The 23,463-nt window shown below is 39.2% G+C and overlaps 1 protein-coding gene across 3 annotated transcripts in view; it reads left to right on the top strand.

Annotated features, from left to right (window-relative positions):
- LOC131072923 (uncharacterized) overlaps window positions 1-23,463 on the top strand; it is a 254,611-nt gene that overhangs the window by 72,208 nt on the left and 158,940 nt on the right. For all 3 annotated transcript variants that reach the window (XM_058009227.2, XM_058009228.2, XM_058009229.2), the window contains 5 exons: window positions 11,053-11,171; window positions 11,288-11,360; window positions 11,498-11,724; window positions 11,920-11,982; window positions 12,144-12,249. In XM_058009227.2, the coding sequence (XP_057865210.2) occupies window positions 11,053-11,171; window positions 11,288-11,360; window positions 11,498-11,724; window positions 11,920-11,982; window positions 12,144-12,249 (588 nt within the window). The remainder of the gene's footprint in view (window positions 1-11,052; window positions 11,172-11,287; window positions 11,361-11,497; window positions 11,725-11,919; window positions 11,983-12,143; window positions 12,250-23,463) is intronic.

The raw sequence follows: 23,463 nt of genomic DNA, 5'->3' as shown, positions 1-23,463 counted from the left end.
TAAGTTGGAATGAAGTTATGCTGAAATATGATGTGCCCATAACCCACCGGAAGACTTACATTGTGCTTAGGGAGGCGTATATCCCCTTGCCCTCCCCAAACCATGCACTGTTAACAATTCCAAATTTGTTTTATACAGGTGGCTTGATGGGTATTTGCTGCCTAATATTAAAGCCAAATCTATTTATAAACTCCTCGTAGATGATGACACTATCTTCTCCTAGGCTAATTCCTGCTGGAATATGAACCAAAATGCATCCTATTGGTAGAAAGTGTTTTATACTCTTTGGTGAAGACCTCTTGAGCCAAAAAAAACGATGTTTCCTTTTGCGTTTCATCCTCCATAAACTCCCTACGAGGAAGCGTAATGGAGAACCTGTCATTTGTTCCTTTTGCAGACTGCCTACAATTGTCAATCACATTTTTGTTGACTGCCTATTTGCTAAAGAAGTATGGAATATTTTCGGGATTCCCAGTGGTGCTAATCTTTATGTTTTTGAGATTATAACTAGTTATGTCTCGAGCATAAAGAAAGATGTTAATGTTTTTTGGTCCGTCTTTTGTATAGAAATACAGGAATGATGATGTGTTTAGTGGCAGGGATAGATTTCGTACTGAGTCTCTAAAGAGACTCATCATCCATGATATTGACATGCAGGTTACACTGGCCATGAAATTAGCTAGGAGAAAGTTCGAGTGGCTACTTCAAGATGGTATAGCCAGAGTCTTTAATCAGAAGATTTCACATGGTTTTTCATGGATTAGATAGACTAAGGAGAGATTCCCTTTTGAGATTGGACTAGCCAAATTTGTTAGAGATCTCAATGATCAGAGGAGGAAAGAGGTTCAGGATCAGGCGGGTTCAGGATTTGCCTGCTCTTGGAAGCTGTCCGGACGCAGGAACCCTCGGAGAAGTGGGGGAAATTTCAGCCGCAGGGAAGAGTAGAGCCAAATAAACCTACCATGTACTACTGTATTCATTGGGAAACTCTTGGTGGTGATGTCATCTAGCTGGCCAGGAAGAAGAAGAAGTAAGATGTAGAGGAGGAAAGCTCAAACGAGGATATGGAAGTGGAAGAGGAAGAGACCAAAGATTTGGAGAGCCGGAGTGGCGAGGAAGGGTTTTGAATAACACTGCACATTGTGGACTTGGATGAAGTTGAAGAAGTGGAAGGGGTGGAAGTGCAAGCAAAAGGAGGGGAAGAGGTAGGGCTGAAGGAGGAGTACATGCGCAGGAAAAAACTATAGCGCGGGTAAAGTTTGCAGCCCCGAAGTTACCCGCTTCGGCTCACCTGGTACCCTCGCAGGCATTGACAGTGGCCATGCAACTGGGAGACGCCACCCCAGTTAGCGTGTTATTTCAGATAGTTCCCGAAGGATTCCCATGGGCACTAGTCCGAGTGTCCTTACCCCAAGATGCGTTGGCCATCGAAGGGGTAGTACAGCCGAGGGACAAAGCCGCACAAACATCTACAGGGGCAGTACAGTCAGCTGAGAGAGTCGTACACACACCTCCGACAATTCACTGTACAGATGAAACAACCGTATGGATGGTAGTTCACCCTACAAATGACACTGCTGTACGAATGGCAACACCTTCGAGAGATTACAGATGATAGTGGTAGCACCTTCGGGTGGAGGGGTACTGATGCCAGTACCTTCGGGTGAAGATGTAGGGATGGTTGTGCCCGACGACGTAGGACAAAAGTGCAGACGACATAGTACATATAGATGAAGGGCCAATACAAGAACTGGCTGTACTGGATGCTCTCGTGGCAAGGGAGATAGACCAAGTGCAAGACGTGGATGCATTCTTGGAAAGTTGGTTGGGGAAGTTTCCCCTTGCACCCCACGCACCACCTCCCCCTCACCTCGCACGATGGCAGTTGGCCAAGAGCAGATTCAAGGCAAGGATCAAAAACATAGGGTAGACATCGAGGAAGGGGGAGAGTGAATAGGAGAATACGCATAGTATCATCAATTTGGAGGATGAGAGCGTACAATCCGGGAACAACAGGATGATGGACACGGAGTCACCACCAGGGAAGGGTTCGTCCAGGGGTCTTTGCATTTCACAGCTAGATTCATAGGACCCAGTTTGATCCATTCGGTGATTCATGACGGAGTTGCAGGGCTTTATAGAGGCAGCACGAGGCATCACCAACCTGGCCTTACGCGTAGATGCAGGAGCCCTACCAAAAGTGGAGAAGCTTTTGGCATTTATGACCTCTGGATGTCAAGAGGAGTTCACACAACAATTTGTCCAACATGGTGTTGTGACCATTTCACACATCGCCCCATCGCAAATGGGGACCCCCTCTTTTTGCTTGTTTTTCGCTTGTTTTCGCTTTCGTTTTTAGGGTTTTGTTAGTCCGTTAGTCGTCTGGATTTAGGGCCAAGCCTTAGGGTTTTAAATATTGCCTTTTCAAGCCAAAATCCAGTCACTTTTGAGAGCTTTTTGAGCTTCTTTTCTAGAATGCAAATTTTAAATGCAATGAATTCGCCAAAATGGTCTAATTTTCAATTGGAATGTTCATGTAGAGCTTAAACTTGTCTAAATGATGACCGTCAATATGAATTTTTGTCTGACTGAATATTTTGACCAAATTTTGACTTTTTTGAAGTTTGATCCTGGGCATTGGAATTGATTTGTTTTCGCCTCGTGAAGTGTTAAAATGTGAAAAATCTTGTTATTTTGGCCTGTAGGAGCAAAATCGCTCCTGTCCCTCAGTGAAGGACGGGAGCTCATTTTCAAATATCTCATTGTCCTTGCAGAGTCCAGACAAATTTTACGTTTGAAGTGATAGAGAACGACAAGATCTTTCATTTGAATATAAATTGAAGATTTTCATGAGCACAGAAATGCCTCCAGGAGCAAAATCGCCCCTGTCCCTCAGTGAAGGACCGGAGCTACAATTCAAATTTCGCCTTGTCCTTGCAAGATTTTGAAAACTTAATGATTTGAGGACGTCCGAAGGAAGATACTTTGCCAAATGAATATAATTTGAGATGCAAAAAACGAAGGAAAATGACCTATATTGACTAAATCGCTCCTGTCCCTCTCCAAGGGACCAGGGCGAGGTACCTTGTAGCTCTCGTCCCTCTCCTAGGGACCAGAGCGATTTCCTCCATTTTGCAAAATCCAGACAAGGGTCAAGGCAAGTTTACGTTCAAAAACGAAGGAGAACATGAGATGAATGCATTGAATATAAATTGAAGATTTTTGGGACGTCCATACCAATGCTAAATGCCTAGTTCGCTCCTGTCCCTCAGGAAGGGACCAGAGCGATTTTTGATATAATTGCCTTTTTTGCAAAATTACAAATGATGTCAAGGCATGGGCGGATAGAGTAAAGAAGGACGAATCCGTTGAATATAAACTTAGCGCATGGCAAAGTGAGATGAAAGCCACAAGGGAAGGATCGCTCCTGTCCCTCTCCAAGGGACCAGGGCGATACAATGGTGATGATGCGTCCCTCCAAAGTTCAAGGTCGTCCCTCCAAGGTTCAAGGCCGATCCAAGTCAGGACGAAGGGTGGCGAGGACATTTCAAGGCATTTCCATCAAGCGCAACGTTGCAAAGGTCATCACATGGAAGGATTTGCACTCTAAAGACCTAGATCGCTCCTGTCCCTCTCCAAGGGACCAGAGCGATATCTACATAATGGCGTAAATTTCAAAAGGCAAACAAGTTTCAAGTTACCAAGAGGGTCGAAAGGACATCATTCCATGCAATGAAGATGATTGCAAGTTGGTACAAACAAGAACAAGCATGTTATGATGAACTTCGCTCCTGTCCCTCAGGAAGGGACTAGAGCGATATTGATATATTAGATTAATCCATGCAAGATTTACGTAAAGACAAAGATACACAAGGTTACATATGCTCCAGGACATCGTTTGAAGACAATTTGCAAGAGTTTTTAACGTCCAAACATTGCTAATCGAGGTAAAAGTCCCCCATCGCTCCTGTCCTTTGGACAAGGACCAAGGCGATCCTATCAAAACACTCACGTTCCTTCAAAGATCAAGGCGAAATGAGGATAGGAAATGCGAAGGACGACATTTGGAGGACATTGCAAAGAGGATCGAAGTTTAAAAGTTGCCAAGATCAAGGAGAAATAATGGACCGCTCCTGTCCCTCTCCAAGGGACAAGGGCGATGGCCCTTTTAATGCATCCAAACACGTAATGAAAGCCAATAGAAATAAGCGTAAAGGACACGAGCAATGATATTTCGAAGGTCAAAGATACAAGATGAACATAAAAACATGGAGATCGCTCCTGTCCCTCTCCAAGGGACCAGGGCGATAATGGTCATGAGATGCACTTGCTCGCACAAGGAAGAAATTCAAGTTCGAAGGACCACCAGATGATCGATTTGGGACGTGGAAATGAAGGAGTTAAACGTCGAAAACGCAAGAATCTAGACTAAAATCATGGATCGCTCCTGTCCCTCTCCAAGGGACCAGAGCGATGAGGTACGTCCCTTTATTTTCATATTTTGGCGCCAAATTAAAACAATTCAAATTTTCTTTAAATGCTAAATCAATTTAAAAAATTGAAAATCCATTTGTTATTGGCATTTAATATGGCGTTAACATTTATTAATTATTTTTGCCTTATTTAAAAATCGAAATTTGCAATTAAAAAACGCAAGGCATTAGTAATTAATTAATTAATTAATAAAAAAATCGATTTGAGCGCTCATATATAGAGGTCGGCCTTGTCATGTCATTGCAAATCATTTAAAAAATGGTTTTATTTTTATTAAGTCGGCCTAAGGGGTAAAGGATGCAAGCGCTATATAAAGGGGTAAAAGTTATCATTTCTACATTATTATTTTACCTTCCTTTATGCGAGTTGACAAGAGGCGAATATAGTGCGAGTTTCATTTATCCAAGGTGGCGAAGACACTCCAAAGGTGGTGCGAATTGCATTAAAGACCAAGGGTGGCGCGCTTAGACATTCCAAAGGTGGTGCGACTTCAAACCAAAGGTGGCGTAGACATTCCCAAGGTGGTGTGAGGCGTGCGAGGTGTGTTTAAAGAGGTGCGAATTGCATTGAAGATCAAAGGTGGTGCGAATTCGAAGACCACACCAAGAGCGAATTTGAAGACCACACCAAGAGCGAATTTGAAGATCCATCCAAGACCACGCCTAAGGCGAATTTGCTAAGGACTTGGTGATTTATTTGTGCGAAATTGAAGATCACATTCTCTCCAGAGGTGGCGAAATCAAATTTGAGGGGATCATATTGAAGATTATCTTTATACCTCAATTTTGCCTAGGCAAATTTTGTTTTTGCATTCTAGAGTTAGCTCTCTATCGAGGTATGGCGATTTAATTATTATTGTTTTATTCATTCATCGTCATATTTCAAATTTTGAATTTTAAATCTCTTAGCTCAATCGTTGTATTTTAGGAAATGATAACTCTAGGGACTTATCATGAGGTTTCCTAAAATCTATCTCTCTTATCTACGTTATTTATTGCAAAATCTATTTCTTATAATGAAATGTTGTGTAGGTATGGCAACCCCAAAGGCGGGAGCATCCACCAGTCGCTCGGCTCTCATGAAAGAAGATCAGAAGACTGAAGAAGTGGAGACCAAGATCGTGTCCAAGTGGAGCAACATTGGAGATACAAACTTGGGGAACTTTAGCACGAAGAAGTTCCGAGAGGTCCCTTACATCGGCAAGCCATCACCTGTCGCCCGGAGAATAATAGAAAGTGGCATCATTAAGGCGGCCGGTTTTCCTCCAGCCATTCAGTGTCACGAGTTGATGATCGAGTGTGCCCGTCATTACAATCCACAGTCCAGGACAATTGTGTCCAATGAGGGAAACATTTTGGCGTACCTTTCAGAGGAGGCCATAAGTGAAGCCTTCCATCTTCCAGAACACAGGGACATGATATACAAGAGCATTGAAGGAGCCAGATCAGTGTACGATGATGATCCAGATGCTTGCTTAAGCATAATCAACAAGAACTGGCTACTCAAGAGTCGTCCCCGTCTGAGCAAAGTACCGAACACACCACACCGGATCGATTTCCAAGAGGAGTACAGAGATTTGATTACCATGCTCAACAGAGTTACAGGAGCACCTCATGCCTTCTATTTTGAGAAATGGATGTTTTATTTCATCCAGGTGATTGTTCAAGGAAAGGGTACAATACATTGGGCTAGAATAATTAGCCATTGCTTAGACGTACAGTTGAGAAGACTCAGGGCTACTAAGTCCTTCCACATGAGTTCATATGTCATCTATGCCTTAATCAGGAGCGTTGAGTACGCAGGACTACCTCACAGAGGAGTGATTGGAAGAGGACCCGGCGAGGTCAGAGTATGTGAATCCTATACCCACTTGCATCATCCACCAGGGAAGAACTACAAGTTAATCAATGATACTTTCATGATGAACATCACCAGGACGCTGCAAGGAGGGATTCACAACAGATTATCTCAGGATGCCCAGGAGTTAATCAAGAGGTACGGTGCTTGGTTCATTCAGTTTCCCAAGTTCACTTACATTAGAGTGTATGGATGTCCTTTACCTCCATACATGTTGCCGAGATACCCGACAGACAGGATTGTGTTACTTGAAGTAACAAGGCAGTTGGCAGCATATGTGAAGGCATTCAGACACAGACATCAGAATGGAGTTCAGGTACCTATTATTTTGGGTAATTCAGTTGAGGTATGTCCCAATGTCTCAGCCATGGATGACGCAGAGAGGGAGTTAGCCTTGTATCCTTTTTCATCTTTTGCTTGGAGGAATAGTTTTGATCCACATGGACATTTAGAGGAGACGGTCGGTAGAAGATTTAGACATGAGTACCAGATTGAAGATTTTATGATGAATCTCCTAGATGATCTCAAAGTGAAACGTAAGATACATTCTAGATTGCCTTTGGATTTCATCAGGAAATGTAAGATTTACAGAGTAGCTGACCAAGCTTAGGACAACGGCAGGCACATCCAATCTTCATATGATAGAGAGAGCAAAACAATTAGTTTGAATTGGAATGAGCCCGAGGCCGTGGATTTAGATGAATTGATGGCACCAGTCTTGTCTTGTACTCGCAGATGGGTAGACATTCAACATCAGAAGTTGAGAGAACAAGGCATAGCCATGTCTTTTACTTTGGAAGAAAAGCCAGCCGAAGGTGGAGCCAATGTTAGTGAAGGCAATCCTAATCCTAGGAATTCAGGTGAAGGTAACCTTCGATGTGCCAGTGAGGGCAATCTCCATTCGAGAGGTTCAAAGAGAAAGGAAAGATCAGAAAAGAAAGAGCCTTCCAAGAAAAAGCAAGGTGCTAACAAAGATCAAACACCAGGTACTTCTTCCAGGCCAGAAGATAGAACAGTTCGAGTGGAAGAATCCATGGAATCGATGATACAGAATGACAGACAGGAGGGAGAACAGGCACAGCATGTTTCATCCGATGGATCTCTTCAAGACTATGATTTAGATAATGATAATGAAGTAACATCTCCTCCCAGACAAGAAGAAGTAGTACACAAAGAAATTCAAGTTCAAGAGACAAGATCAAATATCCCAGATTGGTTGAAGGAAAGATTGACTAAGGTGATCGTAATTGAGGACGAGGACAGTGCAATCGATCTAGAGAGCCTTGTTGGACGTTCACATATGACAACAGAGAAGAAGAAGGCTACAAAGATGTCCAAGATGATTCGAGATGAGACTGGATCTAGAAAACTGCAGATAGCTACACCGGCAGCAGACAAATATGAGGGTGAGATCCTAGCAGAGGACTATCATATACAGACTATTGAGTTAGGACCATCCACAGCAGAACAGACTTTAGATGATGCCACCGACACATTTGAGGCATTGAAGGATAAATTTAGAGAAGAAGTAGAAAAGAATAGAAAGCTTGAGAAAGAGGTCGGTGCATGGAGAACATATTTCAGTCACATCAATGAACCTTTGGGACGTCAGGATCCAGTTAGATCACCATTGCAGGCATTGCCCCTTCAATCAATCAATGAAGCAGAAAGATTCAGGAATATGGTCCAGCGTACATGTAATTGGATGGATAGATCTCACACGGTGGCCATTGAGTTTATTACAAGGATGTCGAAGATCACCCACCAGGCTATCCAAGTTCTTGAGATAATCCACAGATTGATGGCAACAGTAGCTGCATTTGCCCATACCAAGGACGTTGTCATTCCTGTCTTGAAAGTTATAAGACATACATCCAGAAGAATTTTAGCACAAGAGAAGATCTTGGAAGGCGATTCTCACAGTTTGTTTCAGTGGTCAACCTTACTCCATATAAAGAGTGTTCTCTTTGAGGACATCAGTATTAGATGTGGTCAAGTTGAGGAGGTGATCAATCCGATCCAGGACAGAGTATTTGAGGTACTTCGTACCATTCTTGGCAGAAGGATCGAGGTCGAGACAGATGTGGATTTACAAGAATTTGAAGATAGAATCAAGATCATCTTTCGCAAGGACGCAGATGTTACAGATGAGCAGTATGATCAGATGTATGCCACCATGCTCCTAATTGATAGAACTAAGGAACTTGAACCCACTTGGGACACAGCTCTTCTAGATGCATTTGATCAGGTTATCCACTTAGAAGAGAGTATCAAGAATCTTCCCGAGATTCCAAGCACAGAAATCGAAGGAATCGTGACAAAATTCATTGCATATGCTAAGAAAGAGAATTGGAAAGGGAATAAGATTCTAGATGAAAGGTTGTTACAGATGACATGACATCTTATTTCTCATTGGCTGATACCTCCTAGATTTTTGTGCCAAATTTAATATTTGGTTATGTATTTAATGTTGTTCAGTAAAAAGGAGGTCATTTGTAACAAACCCTAATTAGGGTTTAGGTGTCATGATCTTGTCCGTTGATTTACTTTCAATCTGGACCTTTCATTGTAATTGGGGATGCTATTTATACCCCCATTTTTCATTTCATTTGTAATAGAATAGTCAATAGAAAATAGAGAATAGAGTTGAGAGATTAGAGTTGTAAGCAATTTTTATTTTGTAGCAAGATTGAGTCTTGAAGAGAGAAATTCAAGCAATTGTTGTATATGATGACTTGGAAATCAATAAAATATTGAAGTTATGGTGTTTTGTTGCAAATTTCTTAAGTTATCTTCATGGTTGTTGGATGTACTTGAATCTCGCTCAATCAAAGTAGTTTGTTAATTTGAAAGGCTAAGTGTGAGATTTGATATTTGGTAGGATTCGCAATCCAAACCACTAGCTTCTTGCTGATTGTAGGAACGCCTTGCGTGGTCGACTGGAAAACACTTTGAGTCCTTAACCTTCAAGCATTTTCGCATCTAGGATATGTACCTTCGTAGTAGTGTCCTTGGTCTTTGATGCATTGAATACCATTATTACCTTAGAAGATCGCACTAATTTCAATTGAGTTGTTATCTTATGGCAAAATTGAAATTGGTTGAGTCTTGCCAAATCTCATTCATGCTAAGTCGTTCATAGGGCTAGATTAGACTTCCTTAAACCCTGTCCTTTTTTCCATTTTTTTTGAAAGTTCCTTTTAGATTAGTAAAACCTTTGAACTTTTGAATCCGTAAGAAGCCTTGAAGGAAACAGCAAATCACATCATACCACTAAAAAGCTTGTCCACACGTGGAGACCCCACTAAAAGAACCTTGGAGTCCATCTAACTGATCCTTTTTGCAGATCTTCAGCAGTTAGAGACTATTTTCTCAAGAGAGGATAAGATGCCTGTCGGTATTTTATTCTGTGTATGATTGTGTACAAAATACACGTCAACACATGGCTGGCCAGCAGCCCAGACTCTTGAGATGGTGGCAACCTGGCGGGGCACACACATCATGCACGGCCAGGGGGCACTTGGCCCCACCTTGCAGGGTATGGAGAGCTCCTACAGGGAGCTCTATTTTCAGATGCAGCGGGCCCGGGCTGAACAGAGAGCTGCTAAGGAATACGCTGTCGGACTACAAAAGGAGTTGGATAAACGTCTATAACTTGCTATTGTGGAAAAGCAGATTAGAATTGAGCTAGAGGAGGCGGCTGCACTACAAAAAACCCTTATGGCCGAACAAAGTATTCAGATGAAGACATTGGAGGAGAGGGTCTTGATCTTGACACGTGAGGTGGAGCAGAAGGATAAGGATCTGATGGAGGCAACTCTCATGGTAAAGAAAGCTTGCGAACGCTAGTTGGTTGCTGAGAGGAACCTCCAGCTCCGCATAGAGCAACTTCAGCAGTCTCGGCAACAGGCTTGAGCTTCGACCACCTCAGGGACGTCTTCTCATCCCTCTCAATCTTAGTTTTCAGTTTTGACCAGCTCCCATTTTGTCTTCATCGTCTGGAAGACGACTACTTTTTTGGGGAGTTGATGTTAGGTGGCAATTAGGCTAATACTTATAATTTTGCCAAGTTATGTTTTTGTGTAATAAGACAGCCGTTGGTTCCTATAGAGGTTAGTCGGCAGTTGTGACAATTGGCATCTCCACCAACTGCTGGGTCTTATATAGTGCAATGTAAGGGAACCTTGGCGTGGTTGTTGTGGATGTACTAGTTTTGGAATGCAATAAAGGAAACATCTTTCTGCCATATTGTTCTGACTGTGACTGTTAATTTATGTCCTGAATATAATTGAAGTTGCTGGTTATATGTTCTGTGTATACTTCCTGTTTATTCCGTGAACTTGAACAATTCACTGTAAGGAGTAAACATGGAGTAATTATTGCACATAAGTGGTCTGTTGCACACCTAACCTTGATTGGATGCTTCCGTCGCTAGGGTCTGTATATGAGGATTCTTACTCCCGAATTGTGTTTCTCCTTCTTCCCGCCTTCTAGGTGGTGTTCCTCTAATGACATTGTACATGTTATCACTAGGTGCGAATAGACTCTTAGTTGTAATTTTCATTATTTTACCTTAATTTGCCATTTTTTTTATTGGGGGGTTGTGTCATTGTTCATTGGTGTAAAAAGTCGGCATGACAATTTGCATATACAATACTGTCACAACAATATCTTATGTATTTGTTCCTTAAATACTGACAGGTACTTGAAAGGGACCTTGCAATATTTGGATTTTTTGCTGCTTTAGGCAGGAGAACTCAATCCTATTTAGATGCCAGTAACATTGACAATATAGATGAGACCTTTGCAAGTTTTCTGAGGTACATATCTTTGTGCCATTTTCTGTTCTTGTATTGATTTTGTAATGCAGGAGATTTAATATTCAAAAGGAGCTATTTTTTTCTGTCTGTTTACAAAAATGAGTTTTCATCTGCAGATACTTGGTTGGTGGAAGTGTTCTATTTTATCCACAACTTGCATCTGTTAGCACATATCAATTTTTTGTGGAGGTTAGTTATGTGAACTTATTTGGTCTGGCAGAGACTTTGAAAGCTTAATCTAGGTGATAGTGTGTTTATATAAATAGAAGCCTGTTTTGAGTTAGAATACTGATTTTTCCTTAGTCTGGTAATTTGGGATTGTGTAGGTAGCATGTGAAGAGATGGAGTGGCTACCATTCTATCCAGAGAGTTCAGCAACAGTGGGGAAACAAACAAATGAAAACAGGAGCGAACAACTTCAGAGTGTGTCAAAATTGGAGTCTATCACTCTTGCATTAGATGTTTGCTCCCATTGGGTGCAGAACTTTATAAAATATAGTGTATGGCTAGAGAAACCTTCAAACATAAAAGCAGCCAAGTTTTTGTCTCTAAGGTGATTTCCTTATATATGAAGCAATCAAATCTACTCTTCTCATAATCTTGTAAACTTATTTTCATGGTATCCCCCCTGCTGTTTTTAGTACCTTTTAATATGGTTTTAAATGATTTTGAATCTCTTGTAAGTTGTTTCATTAAATCAAGTGTGTAATGTTTCTGATGATATCTGAGTCTGTTGATGGGTTCTCAGCCACAGCAAACTGGAGGAGTGCAGGAATGCATGCTACAATTCAGCTACAGTTGCTATGCCAAAGTAAATATATAGGAATCAAAGTAACAGTAAATGGCATTTGCTATTTTCTTTGTATTTAGAGTGGAGAGAATTCTTCATGTAATTGAAACTGGAAGGATCTTTTAGACCATATCTCCTAATCTTGTGACTTATTGCTCTTCTGTTGTCTTTGTTGATTGTAGATACGAAATTACAAAACTTATTGGCGATGGAAACGGAAGCATTGGGAATTCAGGGGAGGCCTTCAAGATTGGTACCCAAATTGAGGATATAAATCTGTTTGATAAGGTTAGTAATTTATTTAAGTCTTTCCTTTTTCGTTGTTATAAGGTGCTTGCTAAGCATAATACTTAAATTTCTAATGATGGAGTTAGGAATACTAAAAGAACAATACACATGAACGATATATTTAACAAATTTTATCCAAAAACTACTGATTATATTGTTTTTATGTCATGTCCCCTCCTTGATCGTTAATATATACTAAATGAAGCAATTATTATAATTAACTAATATAATAACTATCAACAAATGATTATTTGAAATTTAATTTATTTATCAAATATTATTATTTAATTAATATTCATTAATATTTTTACTAATAATAATATTCTTGAAATATTCAAATAAAAATAAATAAATTAATATTATTTTATAAACATAATTTATATATCTTAGAAATATAATGTACATATTTTTAATTGCAAACACACTTTACATATTTAAAATAATAAATATATAAATTATATATTTATTAAAGTGATACCTTAAAAGGTCCCAAGAACGATGAAGTAAAACAAAAGTGAATATGCTTATTAAAAGAGGGAATGAATGAAGTGAGACCGCTTCATATAATCCGAACATGAATTATCAGATGGACATTGCGGCACCCGAAGATATCAAGAATTATAATAAGTCTTGCCAGAGTCGATAAAGGTGCATTCATTATAACAACATACATATGACGGGGATCGATTATGGTATTCAAGCATCGTTTAAGGATAAAAGATCGCCAGATAGCATTAAGGATAAGACACTAATCATATGATTATTCAATCAATTGTGAGAAAGGAATAATAATAACCAATATGATGGTCAGCGTTTAGGGGCGATGACAATTAAGTTATCAATGGTCAACATTGGGTATGTAAAGGCCATTGTCTATGAAGCACCCAGACTTATCATTTGATCGTGCTTTTTAAATCATTATAAATTAAAATATAACTAGTTTCTCTTTTTCAACTAATTATTAAACATGGTCAATAGTAAATTTTGAGTGCTGGGTAACGTTGCCTATGTAAAGAGGCTACGATGGGTGAAGTAGCGATAGTCATGAAAGGGTGCGAGCAGTGAAGGAAGTAATACATGATGAATAGACATGAGACATGTCTCTTGAAGAGTGACTTATGACTTCCTTTTCTAAGATACACATGGAGATTCAGTTCAGGAAGGAGAGGAGGAGAATACGGAAAAAAAGGGATAGAAGAGGTAATGCGGAAGGAACTACTGCAGACCAGTAACTGGGAAAAACTCCATGAACAGTTAGTGTGAAAAAAAATGTCAACATTCATCTATGTGGTCAACGGGCCGTCAACCAGATTAAAGATGATAAGAATTCTAGCGTCAGTGATCATCAGAAGAATGTAATGTCCCTCACCTATTCTGATATGAAATTTCAATCTTTGACCCCTTTGGAAGAAATTCGTCAAACACTCGACATAAGTCTGGTCCAAGTTACTTCAGATTTGTCTTGACATTACAAACTCTTGTACAAACAGTTTGGTGACTTGCTAAACATAATACTACAATCTAGAATGAAAGTGCAACTGTAATTACTAAAGTTTGGACTTGCTGACATAAATTGGTATGCAGAAATAACAGGTACAGCAGACTGTCATTAAATCAAACATTTGGCGAGCATCAAATAAAGAGGGACAGCCTTATAGCTCTTTCATTCATAAATCAAAATAGGCTTATTTCATTAGCCGTCTTACAACAAATACATTGACCAAATAGTCATGGACACTTTCAGATTTGTCTGAAGATATATAACTGTTATAACTTTCTCAATTAACTGAAAATGCAATGGAAATATGACAATTTGAACCTGGTATAGCTGCAGTGAAGTAGTAAGCAATATCAACTATCAACAAACCCCCAAGTGCCAAATCGAGCTATATGCAATTCCACCCCTCACTACTGCAAGCGGTAGATCTGAGATGTCACAGTGACTGCATCAAAGGTCTCCAAATCGCCTCCTAAACTTATGGGTTTTGATGCTTTAGGTAGGTGCTACACTCCACTATGGACATTCAAGTCAAATCATGCAGATATACCCCAAATCGAAGGTCTCTATGCTCAGATCCGATTTTCTGATTATGTACTAATGTCTCAGAAATATTGTTTTAACTGCTGTCAAATGTTTCCAAGAGTGTCTCTAACCTGATCGGTTCTTCATCTTTATGACAGCGCCTTCCTCTTTTAACAATTTCCAACTGTCTTCAAGTGCCAAAGGTGAGGTCGACGAGGTTTGGGGAATGGCGGACCTGCTACAACTCGGCTTCTCCAAACAAATATTAGATGCACTTTAATCACCAATAAATGCCCTTGAAAGAATCGCCTATGCTCACCCTTCAATCTGCAATCAACAAACTGTGGAACCGATGCAACTATGGTGGGATATGAGTAAAAACAAGGGTATCAAGAGATCTGCAACCTCTGTCAACAGCAAGCCAAAATCATGATCTGCCTCGAATCTTCCTCCAAATTGCCAATAGGATATCGCCAAAGTAGTCTAGGATGAATATTGTTGATATTGCCCAACCCTCCTCTTCAATTTTACTGTAGCAAATCACTGTAGCACCATACTGTAGCGCGACACTAAAGTGCGGCACTGTAGCAGCAAGTAAAACTTCTAATAACAAACTCAATATGCACAGTAAGAAAGACTGCAATGTCTTTCTCTCTCAGCTGTAAATTTCTCTTCAAAAGAAGACTTCACAATGTAGGCACTAATGTAGATCCCGTCATGAACCTAGTCCCAAAATGAAGAACTAGGGTTTCGTCCAGCCCTTCTCTCAAGTCTGCTGAAGGTTTGCGTCCTCAGAGACTCAACCAATGCCACGCATCAGTCATTTCATCATATCCAAACAATCTCCAATCTCAGTCCCTTTTCCATCTCTTACCCTCCTCTATTTATTTTTTTCCATAACCCATCATGAGAAGCTTCTAAGAAGCTTCTAGAAGAGGGTAGATACACTTTATTTATTTTACTGACTTTAATTAATATTTTATTTTTATACTTTAGTCACTTTTAATTAAATTAATTAAATATAAAGTCACTTTTTAATAAATAATTTATTTTAATGACTATAAGAAATTAATTTAATTAATTTCTCCTTATGACGCCTATTAGCCTAAAGGCTAAAATTGGGGACATTACAAGTCTGCCCCACCTGAAATTGCTTGACCCCAAGCAATCTCCACTGCTCAACCAAACACTCTGATAGAAAATCACCACCTGGATCCCAAATGAAAAACTGTGTAATGTCCTTGTCAACATGCCAAAGCTCCTGTAACACCAATTGTATCTGCTGAATCATTTCGAACACCTCACCATGTGCCATAGGAGTGCAAGCCTCAGTCCTGGCAATACCCGGATCCCAAACCAATCCATCAATCCTACCATATATGATGAAGATGAGATGACTCCATTCATGAAGGCTAATCGTCAATGAAATGTGGAAATGAACTCTCACATGCCAATGAAACAACACAAACAACCATTCAACATCGCTTAGATGATTTGGATCGGCAACATGAATGATATCATAGAAGTCAACATACCATTTTAAATCAAAGAGATCCATCTCATACTTACTGCCCTTCAAATAGGTATGTCTGCACACACTCTTGTGCCAATGAACCACTGATGTAGACCATGCCAAATCTGAAAATGCTTTGGAAAACAAATCATGACAGCCACTAATCCAACTGTATCTGCGGAATCATTTTGAACACCTCATCACGTACCACAAGAGTATAAGCCTCAGCCTTGACAATACTCGGATCCCAAACCAATCCATCAATCCTACCACATGTGATGAAGATGAAATGACTCCTCAAATCACCATGAATCACCCATCCATGAAGGCATTCTAAATCAAAGGAATCCATCTCATACTCATTCCACATCAAATAGGTATGTTCCCACACACCTTCGTACCACTGGATAGCTGATGTAGGCCATGCCAAATCTGAAAGTGCTTTGGAAAACAAAACATGACAGCCACTAATCCATGCAGAATCAAGGAAAATTAAATCACTAATCAACAAGTAGATAGTTGCCATCTCATATGAATCCAAAGAGGGATACAACTCTTGAATAGCTGATCCACTATAAGTGTCATCACAAAATTCATCATCACCTTCATAATTTTCAGATTTAATCAAACCTTGCCTATCATAAATATGTTGAAGATGAAGCTTTGTTTGTTGAGCCAACATCTTAGCTCACTTTGCCCTTTCTAGCCATCCATCAATCAACCTTTGGGACTGCTCCGTATCAGTTGCTCCAAAGTGCCTGAAACTTATCCCAAAATGAGATGCATCGTCAAAATTTTCGTGTCCCCTACTTGCATTATGTATACTAACCATAGTACTTCCCTTTCCACAATCAAAGGTTGCCTTATCATGAGAAAGTGAAGACTTACTGCTGCTGTTCATGAATAAAAAATAAGGACTGATTTCAATTTGTTTGTCCTTGCCTTCAAAATCTCCATATGACAATGTGGTTACCTCATACTGAAATAAAATATGACCGCTGTGATGAAAATCAGAATAGTTGTCATACCATTGAGTACCGTATTCGCCCTTTCCAAGTACCTCTTCAATGCAAGCTTCATCATCTTTACTTGTAGATTCATCTTCACCAATTCTTCCATGTGTAAGGTCTGCAACTTCGTGAGAAGTATAGAACATAATGCTGCTGTCCTCAAACAAATCAGTGATGATATCATGCCATTGCAAAGTGTCTCCTCCATCAGTTATATTCAAAACACTAGTGGCTTCTCCACTAGGTAAAGGATCAACTTTCACATCAACCCAAATCTGATATAAAAGTCAGAATGCTCATGATTTGAGTTCATCCTTCCAAGCTCATTTTTTACTCCCAATTCTTGAGTATCTTCACTTGACAACACTATAGAACCATCAATCTCATGTGTTGTAATTATTGTCTCATGCTGATGCAAAGAAACCTTAATGCTGTCATGAAAATCAGAATGTGGTGGTGTAATATCCCCTAATAAATTCTAAGTCTAAGTCACATTAATTCTTTTATATTAGTTTCCAATTCACTAATATAAATTAATTAATTCATAATTGATTCTTGTAATATTAATTATTTTATATTAATCACCCATTTGTTAATATAAATTAATTAATTAAAGCCTAAACTATTGGATAGTTTATCATAATGGGAATTGGTTCGATTCAGTTCAAGAACTGCTTCCGGAATGGATTTAAGGAGGAAGAAATTTAGAAATAGGGGGAAGAAAAGATTGTGATACCTGCGTGTGAGGATACACACTTAGAATTAACTTGCCTTTCGTCAGTTGTTTGATTGGCCTATTGGTCGCATGGTTCTGGTCATAATCGTATTGGTTGAAGCAGCATGAAGATCTTAACGGGAAGATTCCTTGTGTATGATGCGGGTGTGTGTGTGTTCATACACGCAAATTTGTGAATACGACCGTCGAAGGTTTGGTGGACGAGACACACGGTGTTCGGCGTAAACCATCTTTCTGAGCCTCTGTAACCCGATATCGGGTTGGTAGCGTGAGGAATGACATTGCTGCGGTGTGGTGTGGAGCTTGCAGTCATCGTGTAGAGAAGAGGATTGTTATTGCTGTGGTGTGGTGTGGAGGTGGTAGTCATCGCGTGGAGGAGTTGGGAGGCACTTCCAACGAAAATTCTGTGTTTCAGGTTTGACGTATACAACGGTGTTTCTAGCGTTACAAGCTCTGGGTATAATGTTTGCAACTGTGGGTGCCTCCTTTTGTCCTAACCAATGAAGAGTATATGAAGACCCTGGGGCAGCATTCTGCAACAAGTTGGACAACCACTTGAAGTTTATAACCGGCAGTCACAGCTACCTATCAGGTGCACCAAGAATTTCTCTTACCCGTTTCTTGATGGAGTATATAATAAACAGATATCAACTTCCTTGAATAAAGAATGTTTGGTTTTCCTTTTGGCAAATGCTATGTTTATCAGTACATATGAAAATAGAGTTGAGACACTGTGCATTAAACAATTAAGGGAAGTCTCCAAATAAAATACTGTATAATGATGTTCATTTGCATTCCGATAATCCACCATTGGTTGTGTTGAAAAAAAAAAAGTTTCTGTTAAATTCTGGTTATATAACTTTCTGCAATCAGATCCTAGTTAAGGAATTTTACAAGTGGTTTATATTCTTCATGCATTCTTCATGTTTGACACTCATATCTTGCGTGCCAACATTCAAAGCTTCTTCCACAACATTTTCTGCACTAACCGTGACATCTAAACCACCATCATTGCTCTAGAGTAGGTCTGCTGTTATAAAACAGAAAATCAGGAGTTTCATCATATTTATCTATAGTGTCATCAATAGACTCAACCAAGACTTCATCCTCTTTAACCATCCTCTCATCCATACATTTGTGATTCAGCTCCCATAGACCTCTACACAAGAAGCATAGACCTTGTCTTCTCATTTCATTCCTGCTCATAGTATGCTCTTGTCTGAATGTTTTCCCATTATCACTTGTAGGTTGAGAAATTTCCTCCCTTTTCGATTTCCCAAACCTTCTTAGAAATCCCTGTTTTGTTTCCAGATCATTCATCAAATCTTGCAAGTTCCTTATCAAATCAATAGTAGATTTGTCGAAATCTATCTTCCCTCTGTACCTTCCCGATAGGATGGCAGGAAACCGCTCTGATACCACTGTAGTATCCCTTGGTCAAATAGGAGTAGAAAATGATGAATTCCAACCCAAGGAATATTGTCGAACACTTCATATGCAACTTTCCAGCTTGCTGGTCTACTATATCAGACTGGAATGTCCTTATTAAAATGTCTATAGATAGCCTCCAATGCTTGAGAATCAATACTCCAATGCACAAATTATCATTTAAATTAAAATGCATTATATGACACTCTTGACCTTTAGTTAATGCATAGAGGTGAATTTACAATGTTACATGTGCACTTACAGCCAACAGACAATTTGACAAACAATTGGTATGCAACCTTAGACAAATGTAAACGTAGAAGCAATTTCAAACCCCTCACTCCTTATCTCATTTGGTCATTCAAAAAGGTCATTAGGCAGCATAGGCAGCAAATGATGACACATTAGGACTGTTATTTAATGACAGTCTGAAGACAAAATCTCAGTCCTAAACTTATCATTCAAAACTGAAAATTACAATGGTTTGACTAGCAATTGAACCTGGAAATAATCGCTGAAGTGTAGCAATGGAATTACAAGCATTATCCACCCAAACAAAGCTCCAATGTGCAAATACTTATGCCGCCCTGCTGCTGCAAGTCTGAAGTCTGAGAACATGAATGAAATCTGAGTAATCTGCAATGGTGGAGGGAGCCAATTCTGAGGTCTTCAAGCCCTTCCAATGTTGAAATAAGCTACAAGAGATGTAAATGATGTTCATTTACATTCAATATGCATTTTATATTCTATTTGATATTATCTTGTTCTATGTATTACTGATTTAAAAATATAAATCTGACTATCTTCTTTTGTATGGCAGGTGAGAGGAGCATTTATGAATTTCGATGTCCTTTCTCACAAATGCCATTTGATATATATATATAGCAGACTGGGTACAGTCAAGCAATGCCTTGACCGGCCATGTCTTTTAGACATGGCCGATCAAGACATTACTTGATCGTGCCCCTTTGCTATAATAATAATACATGGTGTTTATTTACCAAATGGTGTATGCTTATATTAACACCCGATAACAATCGGAGTATGCCAATCGGTGAATGCTTGCCTTAACACCCGATAACAATTGGTGTATATTTATTCTATCACCCGATATCAATCGGTGCAAACATAAGTTAACATCGATACTAATCGATGTTTGGTCTACTCGATAATTGTTTGTTTTATCATTAAATGAGTTAACCGAATTAACTCGGATTGCAATGGTTAACCCGATTTAATAATCGGTGAACACAAATAGTGTAACCGATATTAAATCGGGATTCTATGCTATAGAATGATAATTGACAGTTAAGCATTTTGATCGAACTAATTTGATTGATCATATACAAATAAAGAATGGTTTATCAAATGAGGGTTTGAAGTTATTCATCATAATTATCGATATGATAAATGATTGAACGAGAGACTTCATTTATCTCTCATTCAATCATTTATCTTACCGAAGCTACTGTGCATTAACACTCACTCTTAGCTAGGTAAGATAAATCAGAGTAGTGTATCAAGCATCACAATTCAAATGATAGTTAGCATTCTTTTACACAATCTAACCTTCTAGGAGATCATATCACCTAATCACATGAAGTATCACCTAGACACGCGATACAAAGTGTCTATCACATCAATCTTGTGATGACAGGATACCACCTTAACACGTGATATCAGTATTGCCTAAGCACGCAATACTCAAGGATAATCATATGAGAAAATATTCAATTCTCATCTTTATCCAAATTGTGGTAGGTGCACTAACATTTCATATAAATATATTACCACAACATAATCATGGCTCATCCATGATACACCAAAGATCCAACATGATAACTGGTTTGGACATTATAAGATCGTCACCTTATAATGTCTCCATAGAAGTGTTCATTATCTTGAGAGATCGTCACCTCTTAGATATGAACTCAGGGGATAAAAAACCAAAATGTCCTATTGTGAGAAAAAAGTTTACCCATTAAACATCTTATTGATATGTAAATACATATTATAAAGCAAATTACCTTTCTATCATACCTAAACCTTTTCTGAAGTGATCAACCTTCACCTTGGAAAGAGGTTTGGTCAGAATATCTATCGTTTGATCTCCTGTACAAACATATTCTAATTGAATAAAATTTCTGTCTACCATATCTCGCACATAGTGGCATGGGATCTCAATATGCTTGGATCTGTCATGGAACACTGGGTTAACTGAAAGTTTTATGCAGCTCTGATTGTCACAGTGTATAATAGTGGGTTTCATAGGTTCTCCAAACAACCCCACAAGCAACTTTCTAAGCCATACTGCCTCTCGAGCAGCCATAGAAGCTGCAATGTATTCCGCCTCAGTGGAGCTTTGAGCTAGAGAGGACTGTTTCCTACTGATCCAAGATATCATGGCTGAACCCAGACTGAAGCAACACCCTGAAGTGCTTTTTCTGTCAGTTACACTTCCAGCCCAATCTGAATCTGCAAATCCATGTAGGTTTATGTCAACTTTCTCATATTTCAGACCAAGGTTTAGAGTACCTTGTAGGTATCTCATGATGTGCTTTACTACAACCAGGTGTATCTCCTTAGGTTCACACATGAACTAGCTTAAGGCATTAACTGCATAACAGATATCTGGTGTTTGCCCTCTCGGGTGAATACTTAAAGCATGAAGTACGTAATGCAGAACAATGCCATAAATATCAGACAAGTATCAGATATGTTATTCCATTCATAATTCCTCCCCTTTACAAGTTACAATGAGGAGTATATAAAGATACCGAGGGGGTGTGAGCGCCAACTGCCACATCGCAACTGCCACCCCTCGGGTGCCAACTAACAAACCCAATTACGACTTAATTAACTATTCGTATTCCCGTATACAATAATGCGGCTAACATCATCCCCCCAAAAAAGAAAAGTCTTCTCAAGGCGACTGTTGACGTGTATTTTGTACACAGCCTAACACAGAATGAAATACCCAAGGGTACCTTATCCTCTCTTGAATAAAGCCTCTGATTGTTGAAGATGTCGCGAAAAAGGATCAATCAGGATGACTCCAAGGTTCTTTGATGTAGGGTCTCTACGTGTGGATAAGCACCAGTGGTCGTTGTGAATGTTGTTTCTTCAAGGGGTCTTACGCACTTTCTGAGAAAGCTGATCCGTATTGCTCTTGTTTGATTACAGGAATAGGATTTTCCTAATACTAATAAATTCTCAAAAAAAATGCTCAAAAGGTAAGGGTTTGCAAGAGATAGATTCTAACCTAATTCTAAGAATGACTCAATGTAGGCTAGACTTGGTAAGATTCTACCAATTTCAGTATTGCCAAGGAATTACAACTCCACTGAAACTAATGCGATCTTCTAAGGTGATTAGTTATTTTCAAATCATCAAGAATCATAGACACTACCATGAAGGTACATATCAATAGTTCAAAAATGATTGAAGGTTCAAGCAATCCAAATATTTCTAGTTGACCACACAAGGTGTCCTTACAATCAGTAAGAAGCTAGTGGTTTGGAACGTGAATCTCACCAAAGATAAAGCTCAACACTTAGTCCTTCAAACTTTAAATACTACTTCGACTGAGAATGATTCAAGAAAGTAAACAACCATGAAGATAGCCATAAGAATTGCAACAAAACACCATAACTTCAATATTTTATTGATCTCAAAGCCAAAATAGACAACAATTGCTTGAAATTCTTTCTTCAATGCTCAATCGTGCTACAAAATAACTTTCTTCTCTCTAAAAAGCTCTAATCTTCCAACTTCTAACTATCTGACTCTCTAATCTCTAATGACAAAATGAAAATGAGTGAGGGTATATATAGCATCCTCAATTACAATGAACGGCCTAGATCAAAAGAAAATCGATGGCTGAGATTTTGACACCTAAACCCTAATTAGAGTTTATTACAAAAAGTCCCCTTTTTATTGAACAATATTAAATGCATAGCCAAATATTTAATTGGCACAAAAATCTAGGAAACATAGACCAATGATAATTAAGGTGCCACATCATCTACAACAACCTCTCTTCTAGAACCTTATTTCCTTTCCAATGCTCTTTCTTAGCATATGCAATGAATCTAGACACAATCCCTTCAATCTCAGCAATAAGAATCTCGGGAAGATTCCTCATTCGTTCCTCCAAGTGAATAACCTGATCAAAGGTCTTGAGAAGAGCCGCATCCCATTCAGATTTGAGTTCTTTGATTTTCTCAATCAGGAGCATAGTGGCGAACATTTGATCCCGTTGCTCATCTGTGATAACATTCTCATCTTTGCAAAAGATGACCTTGACTCTTTCTTCTAACTCTTGAAGATCCACATCTGTCTCAACTTCGATCCTCCTGCCAAGAATAGTACATAACACCTCAAACACCTTGTCTTGGATTGGATGGATGACCTCTTCAACTTGATTGCATTTGGTACTGATGTCTTCGAAAAGAACTTCCTTCATCTGGAGTAGAGTTGACCACTGGAGTAAATTATGAACTCC

Source organism: Cryptomeria japonica, chromosome 11 (assembly GCF_030272615.1).
Source record: "Cryptomeria japonica chromosome 11, Sugi_1.0, whole genome shotgun sequence".
Taxonomy (NCBI): Eukaryota; Viridiplantae; Streptophyta; class Pinopsida; order Cupressales; family Cupressaceae; genus Cryptomeria; species Cryptomeria japonica.
This window is presented reverse-complemented; position numbering and strand designations above follow the sequence as displayed.